At 53.7% G+C, this 16,311-nt stretch overlaps 1 protein-coding gene across 3 annotated transcripts in view; it reads right to left on the bottom strand.

The window, feature by feature from the left end:
• Positions 1–16,311, bottom strand: part of TMEM184B (transmembrane protein 184B) — a 50,398-nt gene that overhangs the window by 8,054 nt on the left and 26,033 nt on the right. For all 3 annotated transcript variants that reach the window (XM_043439888.1, XM_043439889.1, XM_043439890.1), the window contains 4 exons: positions 16,021–16,270; positions 14,342–14,507; positions 2,659–2,749; positions 2,093–2,168 (listed from right to left, as the gene is read on the bottom strand). In XM_043439888.1, coding sequence (XP_043295823.1) covers positions 2,093–2,168; positions 2,659–2,749; positions 14,342–14,507; positions 16,021–16,212 — 525 coding nt within the window. In that variant the 5' untranslated portion in view covers positions 16,213–16,270. The remainder of the gene's footprint in view (positions 1–2,092; positions 2,169–2,658; positions 2,750–14,341; positions 14,508–16,020; positions 16,271–16,311) is intronic.

Below are 16,311 nucleotides of genomic sequence, written 5' to 3'. Positions count from 1 at the left end.
ATGCCAAGGGGAACTGCGGTGCTCATGTAATCATGAGAAGCACCACTCTCTAGGGGCTTCCCTGGTAGTTCAGTTGGTAAAGAATCTGCCTGCAATGCGGGAGACCTGGGTTCAATCGCTGGGTTGGGAAGATGCCCTGGAGAAGGGAAAGACTACCCACTTCAGTATCCTGGCCTGAAGAATTCCATGGATGGTACAATCCACAGGGTCGCAAACAGCTGGACACGATGGAGCAACTTTCACTTCACCACTCTCTAGAAACCCAATAAATGTCTGCCACAAGGTCCTACTTGGGGAGGTAGGATTAGCTTTGAAAGGCTAAGCTAGTGTGGTTCCAAATGGGGCAAGGCCCCAGTGCAGAGAAAGTAATCTATGGAACCCTAAGTTTCTGACCTGAAAGTGGCTTGAGTAAGGTTTGCAGGGGAGCCCGGAGCGAGCTGAGCTGCATGGCTGCCAAGAGCAGAGGCGCACATGATAGGGTTAGATGGGTGACGCCCACAAAACCCCCTGCCCCCACCCCCTTGAGGAAGCGGGACCAGCACCTTTGGGGAGGGTCAGCAGCGTGTCTCAAATAAGCGCTGGTGCTGCCTTGGCTCAGCTCACGCAGTGCTCAGGACAGCCCCATGACGTAAGTCTGTCATCACCCCAGGGTACAGATAAGGAAACTAAGGCATGGGGAGACTGGCTGAAGCGGCAGAAGACTCAGACCCAGACAGGGGCCCTGATGACAAAGCTACGGTGTCCTCTCTCCAAGGGGAAAGGGTGAGCGGTTTCTGTAGTTCTCTTTGACGACCTGTCCCCCGCCACCTCCAGGACCAGCAGCGGAACACCCAAGCCCAAAGGCTGGGGAGTAATTTCCAACAAGGCAACCAAGCTAGTGATCTGGGGTCAACACTTCGTACACAGTCCTCCAAGAAGAAGGCAGAGAGTCACAGCTGGGCCGGCACTAGTAAACAAAGGCTCTGAGAGGCCCCACCCTGAAGCCGGGACAGTGTGAACTCTTTCCCTGCAAGTCCCGCGGGGAGGTTTTGAATTTAGAAACACCCGAGGGAAGGAAGATCTGGAAGAACTGGAGACTGGCTGTCCAAGCAGGGCTTTGTGGGCAGGGCTGTGCACGGGGCATGGCCCCGCCCAGGAGGGAGCAGAGAGGCCCACCTCCAGCAGGTCTGGGGATGGGCTGTGGGTTTCATTTCCCAAGACCCGGGTTTCATCTCCCAAGATGACGCTGCACGATGCTGGATGGGCTGACGGGCCCTGTGGAGATGAAGCCGGGGTCCTGACAGCGGGGCACAGTGCCTGAGACCCTCCTGAGCAAGGGAGGGCAGGCTCAGAGCCAGGGCTGTGTTAAGGGCTTTCCTTCATCTGTTCCTCAAACCATCCCTTGAGGTTAAGTATCATTATGCTCATTTCAGAGAAGAGGAAACCAAGGCTCAGATAGGTTTCATAATTTAGCCAAAGTCACCAAGTCAAGAGGAGAAGCCGGAATTCAAACTCAGACGGTCAGAGACCCAGATCAGGCACTTGAGCACAACACCACTCTGTCTCCTCCCAGGCCACTGGAGACCACTGGGAGGGTGGATCTGGAAACTGGAAGCTGCTGGGCCACCTGCCAAGTGGGAAACTAGGGAAAGAACCGGAGGCTGAGCAGGTCTGTTCCATCATGTTCCTCAATGCAGAAACCCTCCTGGCTCTAGCCACAGCTGATAAATTTTCACACTGAGATTCTAGAATCGCCATGCACTTCCTCGGACTCTCACACACACACTGAGACTTGGATGAAGTGAGCAAGTGTCTGGGACCACTTCCTGCTCAGGGGCTGCATCAGACATCCCTGGGGCACCTGCTAATGTTCCTCTGAGGACACCTCGCCAATGCTCGCGCATCCCTAACAGGTCGGGGAGTGGGTGCCTCGCAGTAAATGGGAACCCCACTGGTGGGCCTGGAGCAGGGTCCTCCTGGCCTGACACCTGCCTCTGCTGCCCTGTCATCCAGGGGCAGCCTGGTCCCTGCGGCTGCCGCTCCAGGGCACAAACCCAGGCTCCTGGTCCCCGGCCTGCAACTCGTGACCAGGGCAGTTGTAGGGGGTACCCACCTGCTTGCAGAACCGTAGGAACCCGATGGAGTAAGTCTTTCCCCAGAGGCAGCAGGTGCCATACATACAGCTGGACCTGGAAGGGACGAAAGGAGAAGGGCTGGTGAGCAAAGAAAGAGCCGGGACTCAGGAAAGCAGGGGGGGGGGGGCAGGCCACTCTCACTCTCCACACCCGACAAGTCGGGGTAGAGCGGGGCAGGGCGGGGATCAGGCTCGGATCCTGTGCAGTCTGAGCCTGAGGCCAAGCACTGGGGGAGACACAGCGTAAGCGGCAGGAACCCTTGGGGTGACAAATCAACCTGAAAGGCATTGAATGTGAAAACTGCAAGAGGGAAAAAAATAGGCAAACAGGAAAGGACAGGAAGAGAGAGAAGGAGAAAGAGCCAGGCAGGCCTTCCCCAGAGTCCCAATGAGTGACCTCGCTCAGGAGGTCCAAGAGAGGCAGAGTGGGTCAAGGTCACAGGCAGAGATGGTCTGTGTGACCAGCTGATGCCAGGACAGCTCAGGGAACATCAGGCCCAGAAAACAGGGTGGTGTGGAGGGCTCCGGGGAGCCTTCATACTCACTCGATGGGCTTCCCTCTGATCTCTGACATGATGGAACTTTCCCCCCCGAGGTATTCATAGCACAGGCTCAGGAAATTATAGATGACCAAGGCTGTGAAAACAAAGTCCAGAGAAAACCACTCAGATCAACAGAACGGATAAACAGATGGTGGAATTCTAAACAGCAACGAAAGTGAATGAACCACAGTTACAGGCAGAGACTGGAGGTGGGGAGGACTGGAAGTGGGTGGGGAATGTAGGAACCCACAGTGGATATTCCACTTGTATAATCAAACTCAGGCCCAGCTAAACCATGCTGTTCACAGACGCTGCTCGTCATACCATAAAGAAAGGCAAAAACGTGATTACCAACAAATGCAGGATTGTGAGGGGCGAGTTGGACGGGCAGGCTGGGGGTTTGGAGAGCTGGCAGGGTGCACATCCTGGGTTTTGGTCTTATAATTGTTTACTAGTTTTATGTATTTTTCTGTTTCTGTGTTATGGATCACAGTTTTATGACCAAGCAGCAATTAAACATTCCCCAGAAGGATCTCAGGAGAAATTCTCAGCAAGAATGAGACAGAAAGAACCCTTATGCATTCATCAGCATGTAGCAGCATCTTAGCCTATAGCACGGTAAGCTACAACAAAACGTATGAGAGGTGCCCAAAATACAGTGCAAATGTTTCGGGAAGCTGGGCCAGCGCGTTCTGAATCAGGACACAGCTTGACATCGCCCACAAAGATATAAAATCTGCAACAGCCACCAACGGGGGCACAGCAGAAGTATGCTATGAATGCTATAAATATAGCACTACGTTGTAATTGGTCTCCTAGTCAGAGGACTTCTGAGGGGTCAGCAAATGAAGGCTGCTGCCTGCAGGGTGCTAGAAGTACCAGGACATGCTGGAAGCCAGGGCACAGAGAGGAGGACGCAAGGAGGAAAGGTGCAGGAAGCAGACCAGGGGCCCGGGGCAGGGGAACAGGACGGGCATCCGGCAAAGGAGTGAGGCCAAGGGGAGGGTCAAGGCGGGGTCAGGGGATAAGATCTAGGAAGACGCACCATGGGCCCTGCAGCCAGCAAGCCCCTTCTCATCTGACCCGCCGTCCGCGTGCAGCAGAAAGGCCTTCAAGGCTCCCAGAGCAGGCCCCCGGCTCAGTTCAAGGTCTCTCAACAGGTGGCCTGGTTCCTGACCACCCCTCACACTTCCTTCCCAGCAACACAAGGTGCCCCCTCCCCCTCAGCACGGTCTTATGCCCTTCGTGCTTCTGCCCTCAAGGGTCCCACTGCCTGCGCCCTGCCCTCTGCACTCCTTGAACTGTCAACCCGTCAGACATCACCCTCCCTGAGAAGTCCCTGGCCACCACCACGGGGTCCTGTGCATCCCACATCCATGGAACCTGCTGATTTGCAGATACCAGGCCGTCGTTCCCCCCTAGAGTGTGAGCACCGACTGGGATCAGCATGGGCCCAGCCCTCGCCCATAGACTAACGTAGACGCTTGACTGCCTGGAATTGGAGCACAGCAGATCCTGGCCATACGTCTGTAGGTAAAAGTTGGCCTTTAGCAACTTGCAAAGGGCTGTTGGTCTAACAGCTAACTAACAGTAGTTAGTTGGTCTAACTACTACGGGTTCATGTCTGGGGCTGGGAAACAGGGGCCCAGGTGGCACCCTGTATAAACAGGACCCACGGCACCGGCCGCCTGTGCTGTGACTATCCCCCTAGAGACACACAGCAGAGGGTTCACAGCGCGGCTCTGCTCGGTACCTCTCTGCAGCTCAGTTTTCTCATCTGTTAAATAGGGGCAAAAAGAGCCCCTATCAAGTTAGGAGGTGGTGGGGTTTCTGTGCGTATGCAAGGTGCTCAGCAGAGTGGTTGGCACTCTCAGCATCGGCGGTCATAGGTCTTTATCTGTCTGCCTTCCCTGGGGGCCCGCTGTCCCCTGACAAGGCCTAGTGCCCTGCATGTGGTGGGAATCTCCACTGACTGGCCTCCAGATCCCTTTCCACGGACAGGAACTTTGGGCATCTGAAGGCAGGAGGTGAGGAGCATCAAGCCAAATCTGATGTCAGTCTACTAATATGGTTTTATCCAAAACCATATAAGGCCAAGAGGAGTGGATGTGTCTCTTCCAATCGGTCCAGCTATACTGTAGTCAATGGTATTTTTCCAAAGGCAGCCACATCCCCTGACACTGACACTCCTCTGCTGAGAGATGGGGGGGTTTTCTTCCCTCTTCTAGAATCTGGGTGAACCGGGGAGACCATAGCAGAAGCAAAGCTTTTTGACATCTGATGTTGTGGTTAGAAACAGCAATTTATAAATTTTTTAAAAATTTATTTCTTGGCTGTGCTGGGTCTTCATTGCTGTGCACGCTTTTCTCTAGTTGCGGCGAGCATGGGGGGCTATTCTCTAGTTGCGGCGTGTGGGCTTCTCATTGCAGTGGCTTCTCTTGTTGGGGAGCATGGGCTCTAGGGTGCATGGGCTTCACTTGTTGAAGCACACAGGCTCTAGAGCACAGGCTCAACAGTTGTGGTGCGTGGGCTTAGCTGCTCCAAGGCATGTGGGATCTTCTCAGATCAGGGATCGAACCCACGTCCTCTGCACTGGAAGACAGATCTTTACCACTGAGCCACCAGGGAAGCCCAGAAAAGGCCTCCTTCTTCTGGTTTATCCTCTCTTGAGATGGTTGCCCTTAGACCCGGCCATCATGCCAAGAGGAGCCCACACTGGTCCATGTGAAGAGTCCACATGAACAGGCTCACGTGGCAGGAACCCAGGCCCCCAGCTGATACCAGCATCAACTGCCAGCAATGCGAGGAAACCAGACATCAGATGACCCATCCCTGAGCCTTCAGGTTCTCCAGCTCAGGCCCAGGTACCACGGAGCAGGGCCAAACTGTCCCCAGCGTGCCCTGTCCAAATTCCTGACCTGCAGTATTCATGGACAAAATAAACGGCTGTTTTACACGAGCCTGATTTTGGGTAGTTACATACAACCAAGTGAGTGGAATGCACATAAAACCTCTTCTGGAATCCCCACGTCATGCCATGATCTCTCAGGCCTTCCCTTGCGGATACATTCAGGTCGCTCTGCTAAATCCCAGAGGCAGACCCAGCTACGACGCCACCTTGTCCTTGGCTGGTCCCATCTTGTCGCCATGCTGACATCACACCCCACAATCTCTGTGGATCTGCCTGCTCCTTCGAGTACAAGAGGCAGCATAAAGCGGCCAGCAAGCCATGGACCCTGGAGCCAGACTGCCTGTGTGTTCCACCACTTAGGTTCCACCACTTAGGAGCTGTGTGGCAAATTTCTTCCGTGCTCTGGGCCTCGGTTTCCTCATCTCTAAGCCGGGGCTAACAGCTCCTTCTGGGTGGGGGCTGCAGCGAGGATGGGGCTCAGGGCTGAAAGTGTGATGCCTTATCTACGAGGCTGGGCTTACAGTAAATACTGTACAGTGTTACCCACTATCTTCTGTAAGCATCTTGCAGGCAGGACCCGAGGCCCACCCCCAACAGCGATCAAAGAGCTTGGCACTTCCACACTCAATCAGCATGGAAGAAACGAATGGATGGACACAGGTCACAGCTCCAGGTGAGGCTCAGAGAGGACTCTGGGTGTGGCCCTCATTCAGTCCTGCGCTCGAGGTGCTCACTCTTTCACAGGCTGGGAAGCTGCACCTTCCCCAAGGTAATCCGACTTCCGGTCACCAAAGACAAAGTCCAAGGGAGAGGCCACAGGGGCCCAAGGTTCCTCTGCCCCTCCGTTCAGAACCAACAAACTAGGCTATCTTGCAATCCACTTCTGGGAAGAGCTTGGTGCCTGAGCTCACATCCTTTCCTGTGTCGCAACATATGTCAGCCCGCTCCTGAATTATGTGGTCCAGTTCTCTGTCCATATGCAGCTCTGCATTCAACTGGTGAGATCACCAAACTTCATCCATCTCTCCCAATTCCGGATTTTTGACCTTTGATCAGTGCTCTGGGGCCAGACAGTCTGCAAAATCCCGATTTGCTGATGGTTTCTGTTAAAAGAATCATTAGTGAGTTGATAATGCATCTTGGAGAAAGGAAACAAGACAGAATCTCCTGGAGATGACTCAACCAGCCCACACCAAGACCCACTGACCATCTGGAAAAATCAATGCCCTTCCTAGGAAATGACAGAGCCATGCAAAATACCACCCCCACACTCCAGCATGTGTGTTTAAAATGGACAGCTCAACACACAGCCAGGGAACAAACACAGAGATAAGCTGGCCCTGAACGTCAGAAGAGCAAAAAAGATTAACAGTGGGGGTTCTCACCTGACCACGCTTCTGATCACAGCTCCCATTCTGGTTCCCTGGAGAGATCCCAGATACACAAGTGACCAGAGGGGCCCACAAGGAGCATCCAGCATAAGAGAAAGAATGGGCTCTTTCTCTTTCTCTCACCCTGGACAGTCAGGTACCTGGAACTTCCATCTCCATTCTAGACACCAAATCTTAAATGAACTAGAGACAAATGCACACAATCAGAGGCAAAAGACCAGATTCAACTGCTGAGCAAACAGGGGGCACCCGAACATTCTTTCCCGTTTTTCCAGTGACTGGTGATCATCATGGACAATAACAGACACAACATGCTACAGCCAGGCGGGCAGGGTCCTCGCTCAGCACCTGCCCCCAGATTCTGAGCCACTGCAATGGCCCTAGCTCCTCCTCCCTCGTTTTTTCTGCCCTTTACTGTTCCTGCTCACTGCTGCTCCCTGCCAGCCGAAAAGCTGACTCCGATCGCTGTCTTCATTGGTTTCTTCTGGTTGCCTGTCTTTATCCTGATGGGTTGAGCTCTTCTGATTCCTGGCTCTCTCAGAGCCGTGACCAGCAAGGGCCACTACCAGCCCCATGAGTCCTGCTGGCAGCACACCGGTCGTTGAGTCTTTGGCGGTCCTCAAGCTGTATTTGGTGATCCTCAAGCTGGTGGTCCTCAACTGCACTCGCCCAACCTGGGAAGAAGTTTCACTTTGGACCAGAATCCGGGAATCCAAGTTCGTCCCAAATTGGAAACTGGGTGAAAAAAGCATCATTCTTTGTTGCTCTCGTACATGTAAAACCTCTTCCCTTAACAAGAGTTCACACTTTTGCAGGGAAGAAGCTTGTCCTGTATTCCTTCCCCAAGCTTGGCCACAGAGCAATTCTTGGACCTCAGAGACCCAGACCAGAGTCTGGCCTTTGGCAGTTACTCTCTAGGTAACAATCTGGGCAAATTTTTTAGCCTATGTGAGTTTTTTTTCACATTTGAAACATGGGGATGATAACAGATACTCTACCAGGTAACTGAGATGTGAGAACGAGCTAACAGTAATGAAAACACATGTGCTGAACTGAAGTGCTGCACAAACCTTATTAACAAGACAGTGCCCGCATGAAGCAGCTGAAGAAGGGTCTCCCCCATCTGAGCTCCAGCCATCTGCACCTCTCCAATCACCGTGCTCCCCAGGTTGTCTCAGAGGCATCTTTAGGGGCGACCCCCTACCCCAGTCAAACACTAAATGCAGGCAAGGGGTCCGGATCCCACCCCTTCACCATCTGCCTGCCCTGCACACCCTGGTGGTCCAGCCCCAGCTCTGAGAATTCTGGCCCTCATGAGGTAGTAGACGCTCAGTGGTAGAGAATCTAGCGGCGATATAAAAGACCCAGGTTCGATCCCTGGGTCGGGAAGATCCCCTGGAAAAGGGAATGGTAACCCACTCCAGTGTTCTTGCCTGGAGAATCCCATGGACAGAGGAGCCTGGTGGACTACAGTCCATGGGGTCACAGAGTCAGACACGACTGAGCAACTAACACTTCCATTAGGGGCACTGGGCAAGCATCCATTTCTCCCTAGATAGTGGAATCACGACCTCCAATTCACAGGGTTCACTTCCATTCTCCCCTGAAATGCCCCTGAAGTGAGACAGCATTGGGGGCAAAGGTACAAACCTTCAAAGGCAAGGACATGGCCCCAGAGGCAGCAGGTGCCATGAGGCAGAGGGATGTCACAAAGGCTCTGGAAGGTGCGGCATGGTCGCTGACCTGGGGACAGGAGGGAGCCACAGAACCCCAGGAACCTGTGTGACCGGGCGCGCCAGGCAGCCCTGAAAGCTGTGGGTGCAGATGAGAACACCGGCCACCAGTCTCCATGTGGTGCTCTTGGCTTTTTCCTTTCGAGACAGTTGAGATGGTTCTGCCCTCACAGAACTTGGCCCAGCTAAGGGCAGCGATGCAGAGACTTGCAGAAAATACAGACAGGAAGTCTGAACACGAAGGGAAGATGGCCAGGGCCCTTTCCCAGCTATCGATCAGCCCCTCAGCGTCCTCCTCCTAGAAGGCGACGAGAACATTATTCTCTGGGGGAACAGGCCCAGAATCAAAGAGCCTTCATGTACTGTCTACCCCACCACTGCATGCAAACAGCAGAGGAGCAACCTCCCTGGTGGTCCAGTGGTTAAGATGCCCCACTGCCACTACTGGAGATGCAGATTCAATCCCTGGTCAGGGAAATAAGATCCCATATGCTGCAGTAAAAAAAAAAATAACTAAATAAGTAAATAAAAGGCAGAGGAAATGTCCCACGTCCTATCCACGTCCTCCACCCAACTGGGATGAGGCCCAGCAGTTTTAAGACCCATTCTTCTTTTCCACTGTTTTAGATTTCTTATTTTGGGCTCCAACGTGTACTTGGTATTTCCTTTACTTATGTGTGTGCTCAGTCATGTCTGACTCTTTGCAACCCTACAGGCTGTAGCCTGACAGGCTCCTCTGTCCCTGGGATTTCCCAAGAAAGAATACTGGGTTGCCATTTCCTCCTCCAGGGGATCTTCCTCACTCAGGGTTTGAACCCGCGTCTCTTGCATCTCCCACACTGGGAGGCAGATTCTATATCACTGTGCCACCTGAAAAGCCCAAGCCCCATTCTCAAATATATTAAAAAAAAAAAAAAATATCCAAGATCACCAGACATTTGAGGAAAGCTTCTTACTCAAAGGTCAAAGAGCAAAGTAAGCAAACAATTGGAAGAAACTCAAAAGACAGATATAATGTGGGGAATAGAAGAAAAATGTACTTAGCATCCCCAGAGAGAGAAGAAGAAAACCAGGAACAAGGGGAAAAGAGCAGGGAAGAGCGCCTGACATTTTACAACACGATAAAGGAAATAAAACCTTCAACAGAAAGCTCAAAGGTAAAGATCTGAAACACAATCAGAAAAATTCTTGGAAAGCGGAACAAAGAAAAAGATGGAAAATGCCAAGAAACTGTAAAGGAAATTTGAGGCTCAATCCAAAAGTGCAACATCCTACTTAACTTATTCCAGAAAGGGATGATCAAATGGAAGGGAAGGAATTATCAAAGAAACATTCAGGATAATTTCCCAGAACCTTAGGATATGAGTTGTGTCCACCCTGAAAAAGCCCACCAGATGCCCTGCACGATGAACACCCCATCTCTCGTGAGATTTCAGAACAACGGGGATAAAGACAAGATCCTAAAAGCTAGGAGGAAAAAAAAAAAAGAGTTACATACAAGCTTTAAGGATCCAGCAGACTTTCCAAAAACAACACTGGAAGCTAAGAGATGGTTAAAAACACACCTTCAAAATTCAGAGGGAGAATTTTCAATTCAGAAATCATATTCCCACTGAACACCAATGAACTTAAACATGATAATCAAGATATTTGCAGATAATGTTCAGATTTCAAAAAAACAGAACTCCCGTGCAACCTATCTTCTCAGGAAGCCCCTGGAAGATGTGTGCTCACCAAAAAGAGCAGACCTCAAACGCAGAAAAGATGGCACCCAGGGAACAGGTGTTTCAGGACAGGAAAGACGGCAGGATTTCTGGACTGACGGTGAAGGCAAGACCCAGCACAACAGCTGAAAAGTAAGAGGCCTCGAGGACAACCAGTCCAGATGGGGGCAAGGAGGGCAGGGCTCCAGGAGGAGCGCCACCTGGAAAACCCGGAACTAGGAGACTGACAGGAGGGCTTCTTTTTTTATTCAACTGAGGTGCTGGGAGGATAAATTAATGATAAGAGACAGAAAACAGCAAGCCAAAGGGGCAGACAAGTAGTAACCAGAGGGAAAACAAAGCGGAACAAGGAAATGTTGTCTTGGGTCATTGTCAGGCTGAGCCCTGAACAACAGTTACAGATGTTTAATCCACACACTGAACACAGACTAAGAAAAATCAGGATACGATCACATTAAAAAGAGGAAGGAAAGAAAACACGCGCGCGCGTGTGTGTGTGTGTGTGTGTGCGCGCTGTAGTTGGAGATAAGATGCCTAGCTCAAAGCCTTCCTTGGACTTCCCTGGCAATCCAGTGGTTAAAACTCTGCACTTCCACTGCAGGCGGAATGGGTTCAATCCCTGGTTGGGGAACTAAGTAAGATCCCACATGCTGCATAGCGTGACCAAAAACAAAACCCCAAAACCAAAACAAAAAGCCTTCTGCAGCAGGAAGTCACTATGTAACACTACACAAAACTGAAAAGCTAAGAAATAACAGTAAAAGCCTATTTTTAGGTCACTGGAACAAATGAAACCAGTTTCAAGAGTTGAAAGTGGGATGACTTTGAGAGTGAGAAGGAGTTGGGGCAGTTTTGTGTTTCAACCAAGGGCACATATTACTTCAATAAAAGTAAAATCTTAGTTGTTTAAATTTTGTTAAAAAAAAAAAAGCAAATGTCTCTAAGAGGCCTGACAGAGAGTCTGGCTCAGAGCCGGGCTACACAACAGGTTGGTTCTATCTGAAATAAGAGGCCCCCAGCCCAGTCGATTTGTGTCCCTTCCCGAGTTTTGGGACATGAGGAGAAAGGGTGGGAGGATGGTTCTTTTTGACTTTTAAGGGACACACCCCATCATCAACTCTGTGGGGGCGGCTCCTGCGGGCAGCTGCAGATAAGAGCACCAAGCAGGAGGTGCAGAAAAGGCCAGGCCAGGGCCCAGCCCACCAACTCAGACACTGCGAGCTGGTAGACTCGGGGGGCAGCCTGAACTCCACGGCAGCTGCTGCACTGTTTGTAAACTCCTTCGGAGAGGCCAAGCAGATAATAGCGTTGCTAGGAGATGTGCTTTGCAGGGCAGCCGGCTTCCTGTGAGGACCTTCGTGTGGCTGGAAGGATAGGCCGGGCTGGACCTGAACAAAAGGGTTCTGAGATGGAGTAGCCGCCGACCATCTGCTGCTGCCTCTGGGGCCCAGAGTAAGATGGTCTGGGGGCCCCGGGTGGTCCCCACTTCTGCCGTGAGCCCCAGTCTTCAGGGCCCTGGAGAGAAGGGAGTCTATACTTGTCCCCCCATCACACAGGATAAGCCCCACCCTGGGCCCCCAGTAGGGAAGTGCTTTTTGCTTCCAAAGAAACCAGTGGGCAGAGGCTGCTCCTGGGCACCGTGGCGAGGCTGGCAGCTGAACAGAAAAGGGAGCCCCACCGTCCCCATCCTCAGGCTTTACCACTCCCTAGGTGCCCAGTGGTTTCCCGGGGGATTCCAGTGCTTCCAGGAACATCAGGCTCTACGGGCCCCGCCCAGCTGCCACGCTCTCACCTGACAGAGCCGGGCAGGGACTCCAGCCCCGGGGATTCAGCGAGGCCCCACGTGGGTGACTGCAAGGCACGTAGCAGATGTTTAATAAAGTCTTTTCTTGTTTTGGCTGTGCCAAGCCGCACACACGCTCTTAGTTCCCCACCCAGAGATCAAACCTGCACCCCCTGCAGTGGAAGCTCAGAGTCTTCCCTTATCCGTTCCAAACATACAGAGGGCGCGAGCACCTCTCACCTGCTGGCTCTGTTGCCTGTGCTCTCTGCCCGTGTCTGCTCTCGTGGAGCTGACAGTCCATGAGGGAGACGGAGCAAATCAGGCTCACACGCTACCCATGCTTAACTGCAAACAGGGGCTGGGAGCCGGAGCCACAGGCAGGCCTTTCTGAGGAGATGCTGGAGTCAAGATGAAAGAGCTCTGCAGACACTGGGAAAACGGATGTGGTGGGCTGGGTGGGAAAGGAGGCTGGCATGGCTGCAGGGACAGGGGGGCCCACCGGGTGCCTGCATTATCTCCTCAAGTTCAAAGGCCACTTCCTGTGCCCTGCGAGTCTTCAGGGATACACATGTTCAAAGTGAGATGAGAGCAGAGACTCTGGCTTCTTTGGGGCCAAGCACACTGCACTCCAATATCCAGGGCCAGGACAAAGCGCTGCCCCCTCCTTCTCCAGGGTCTGGGAAGCAGATAATCAGTTGTGGTCAGAGCCTCGGTATAAGGAAAACCATGTTTGGTCATTCTACCCAAAACCATCAGCGCAGGTACAGGGAGGAGACAGGAAAGCATAGAACTATTGAGGAGGGTGGGCATCAGAGCAGCGATCTTGAGTTCAAGCGTCCTCCTTCCTCTCCCTGCTGGCCTGCCTGGGGACAGGCCGAAGCATCGCTGGCCTGAGACCTGTCCTGGGGTCTCTGGCCTCCCCTTCCTTCACCCACTCAGCAACTGGAGATTTTCTAAACTGCAATTTCCAGTCATGTCATATTCCTGTGTATCACCAGTAAAACAGAAAGCTTCCGTTTCCTTCTATGCCCCCAAGGCTGTGTACATCCCCATCCCTGCCTCCCAGGCCCATCGCCTCTAGCCACTGGCCTCTCCTCTGGCCGTGGCTACCCCCCACCCCCGCAGCTCCCAGCACCCCCAAACTGGCACGCTGAGATTCCTCTCTGCCCAGAATGAATGCTCATCCATGCCACTGCCTGGCAGATGCCGATTCATCTCTAAGACACTGATCCCTGCCCCATCCCACCCCCATCCCCAGCCAGGGCCACTGGGAGAGAGTATCCCTGTCTCCTTGTGCTGTTTAGGCTACACAGATTCCCACACGGCAGGCAGGGTGAGGGTTGTCTTGCCCGGAGCCCAGCACGGGGCCTGGCCGGGTGCTTGGAGCTCAGCACAGGAGCAAGTGATGTGTCCACACCACACATGAGACAAGCCCCTTACCCACCTGTACCTAGTGGTACAGGGGTGCGTCAAGCCCACAGGTTGTGTGTGGTGGTGCCCAGGCAGCCTTGAAGACCTGGGCCATGAGGTCACCCCCAAGATTATGCAAATCAGTCAGGGATGAGCTGGGATCCACAGCGAGGACATGCTCCCTGGGGACCAGGATGTGTACATGGCTGGGTTTGGGAACCAGGTGCATGATGCAGGAGTCGATTAACATGCATGTACTGTCCCTCCATCCCCAGGACTTTCTAAACACCTGTCCCTGGGGTGTGGAGCTAAAACACAGGTGAACAGGCAGTGGCCCACCCTGCCCTGTCCCTTAACTAACTTATGGTGTAGAGGGTGGGACAGACAGGACCCTCCCTTCCACAGAAGAGAAGCCCTTTCTATCTACCAATGAGCCACTTATTTGCTGCCCCCACCCTCACCAGAGATGCCAGCACTGAGAAAGGAGCCCTGATCCCAGGTGTCTGCGGAGGAGTTTGGGGGCCACGTCACGAAGCATCTCAGCAGGTGACACCTGGTTACATGTGTGCTGGTATCTGGGTGGAAAACCCTGAAGGGGGTCAAGAAGGGACGGGTGGCCCCTCCAGGAGGAAGCCGGGAAGAGGGTCTTCTAGCTCCCAGACAAAGTGGGGGTGCACAGCTCCCAGCCACCCCCCCCCCCACAGCCCTCTGGCTGCCGCCCGAGCCGTCCTCACCCTCGTAGCAGTCACGCACGGTGCCGAAGTACACGTAGTACTGGTCGTTGGTGAAGAAAAGGAGGCTGAGCCAGGAGTCGAAGGCGTAGATGGGCACAATGAAGAGGATGCGGACGATGTAGCGCTGCTCGTTGGGGCAGCTGTAGCAGCGCAGGTGCATGTAGATCTGGGGGCGGAGAGGGGCGGTCAGCCGGAGCCCCAGAGACCATGGCCCGCCCGCTCCACGGGAGGAGGAGCCCGCCCGGGTCCGGCTCTGCCCTCAACTAGCACGGGGACCACCACGTTAACTCAGCCCTGAGCCTCTGCGTCCTCCTCTCTCCACTGTGATGACATACACTTCCCAGGTGAGGCTGTTGTAAGCATCCGACCAAGGGGTGCGTGAAGCCCACAGGCTGCCTCGCAGGTGCCCAGGCTGCCTCGCAGGCCCAGGGTCACCCCCAAGATTATGCAAATCAGTCAGGGATGAGCTGGGGTCCACAGCGATGACAAGCTCCCTGGGGACCAGGATGTGTGCATGGGTGGGTTTGGGAACCAGGTGCCTGATGCAGGAGTAGATTAACATGCATGTACTGTCCCTCCATCCCCAGGACTTTCTAAACACCTGTCCCTGGGGCGTGGAGCTAAAACACAGGTGAACAGGCAGTGGCCCACCCTGCCCTGTCCCTTAACTAACTTATGGTGCAGAGGGCAGGACAGACAGGACCCTCCCTTCCACAGAAGGTGGAAGTCCTTTCTGGCTGAGTGGCTGCAGCAACAGCCTCATTCTGGGTCTCACTTTCCCATCTGTTGAACAGGGGCAGCGCTGCCTGCCTTGCTGGCAAGTTGGGAGAATGCAATGCAGTTTTTAGAAAGCAGGGGAAAAAATAAAAGCTGCACACAAATGCCAAGAATGGCTCTAACCACGATGCAACAGTCCCAGCAGCCAGAGTCTCCCTCATCCCAGCTCCCATGACTTCATGCTTGGCCCAGCCAAGCCCTGTGCTCGGCAGGAGGAAGACGAAGCATTTCCCATCTGCTGTGAGCCAGCCGCCTGGGAAGCAGTCGGGTTCTAGGAGGGATGGGGAACCCTGGGACCGGAACGGGTTCAGCCTCCCTCTGCACGGAGCAGCCTTCAAACCTTCTTCTTTGGGCAGCCAAGGAACATCCCAGCCCACGGCAGCCTCCCCTGGGAAGGCGAGCCCAGGGGGATGGGAAACTTGACTTCTGTCCCGGCTCTGCCACCAACTTGTATGTGACTAGGCTAGTGTCTCCTCCCTCCTTCCTCTCTGGGTCTCTATTTTCTCATCTGCACAGGGGACACTGCCACCCTGTACACAGTTCCCAGGGTCCCCTATAGCTTGGGCTGGACACATGACCAGTTCTGGCCCACGGAAGGTGGACCATTTCTGGTTGAGAAAGTTAAATATTCAGAGTACTTTGTACACACACCCTTCCCTGCAGTTGTCAGACAGATGGTGTCTTGCAACTGTAAGATGCTGGAGCCACAGAATGGAAACTGACCGGCACTGGGCTGGCTGAGCAAGAACCCGACTCCCCCGGGGAAGCCCCTGAGATTCAGGGCTTATTTATTACTGCAGTGTAGCCTGGCCTGGCCTAACTAATACTATGTTGGATGAGAAACCTCTCGGGACCACCTCCCCTGGAGCACTGGGGCTTGCTGGCTCGCCTGGCCTGGGTACCTGGTGGCAGGTGATGAGCAGGGCTGTCCAAACGAAGAAGCCAGAGATGGCCTGAGCAGCGGTTGTCATCAGGAACACGGGCTGCTCCATGGCCGTGGGGCTACCCTCAGGGATCACGGAGACGCTGGGCGAGGCTGCTGCCGTGGTGGGTGACGCTGGATCCGGGGCCAGCGCGGCCCCCCTCACGGTCATGGTGCCCGGCAGCAGGGGGCTTCCTGAGAGAAAGCCTCAGAGCTAATGACGAGCTGGCCTAGAAAGAGGGAACCACAGTGTTAGCCTCCTTCCAGTGTC

Source organism: Cervus canadensis, chromosome 21 (assembly GCF_019320065.1).
Source record: "Cervus canadensis isolate Bull #8, Minnesota chromosome 21, ASM1932006v1, whole genome shotgun sequence".
In the NCBI taxonomy this organism is placed as follows: Eukaryota; Metazoa; Chordata; class Mammalia; order Artiodactyla; family Cervidae; genus Cervus; species Cervus canadensis.
This window is presented reverse-complemented; position numbering and strand designations above follow the sequence as displayed.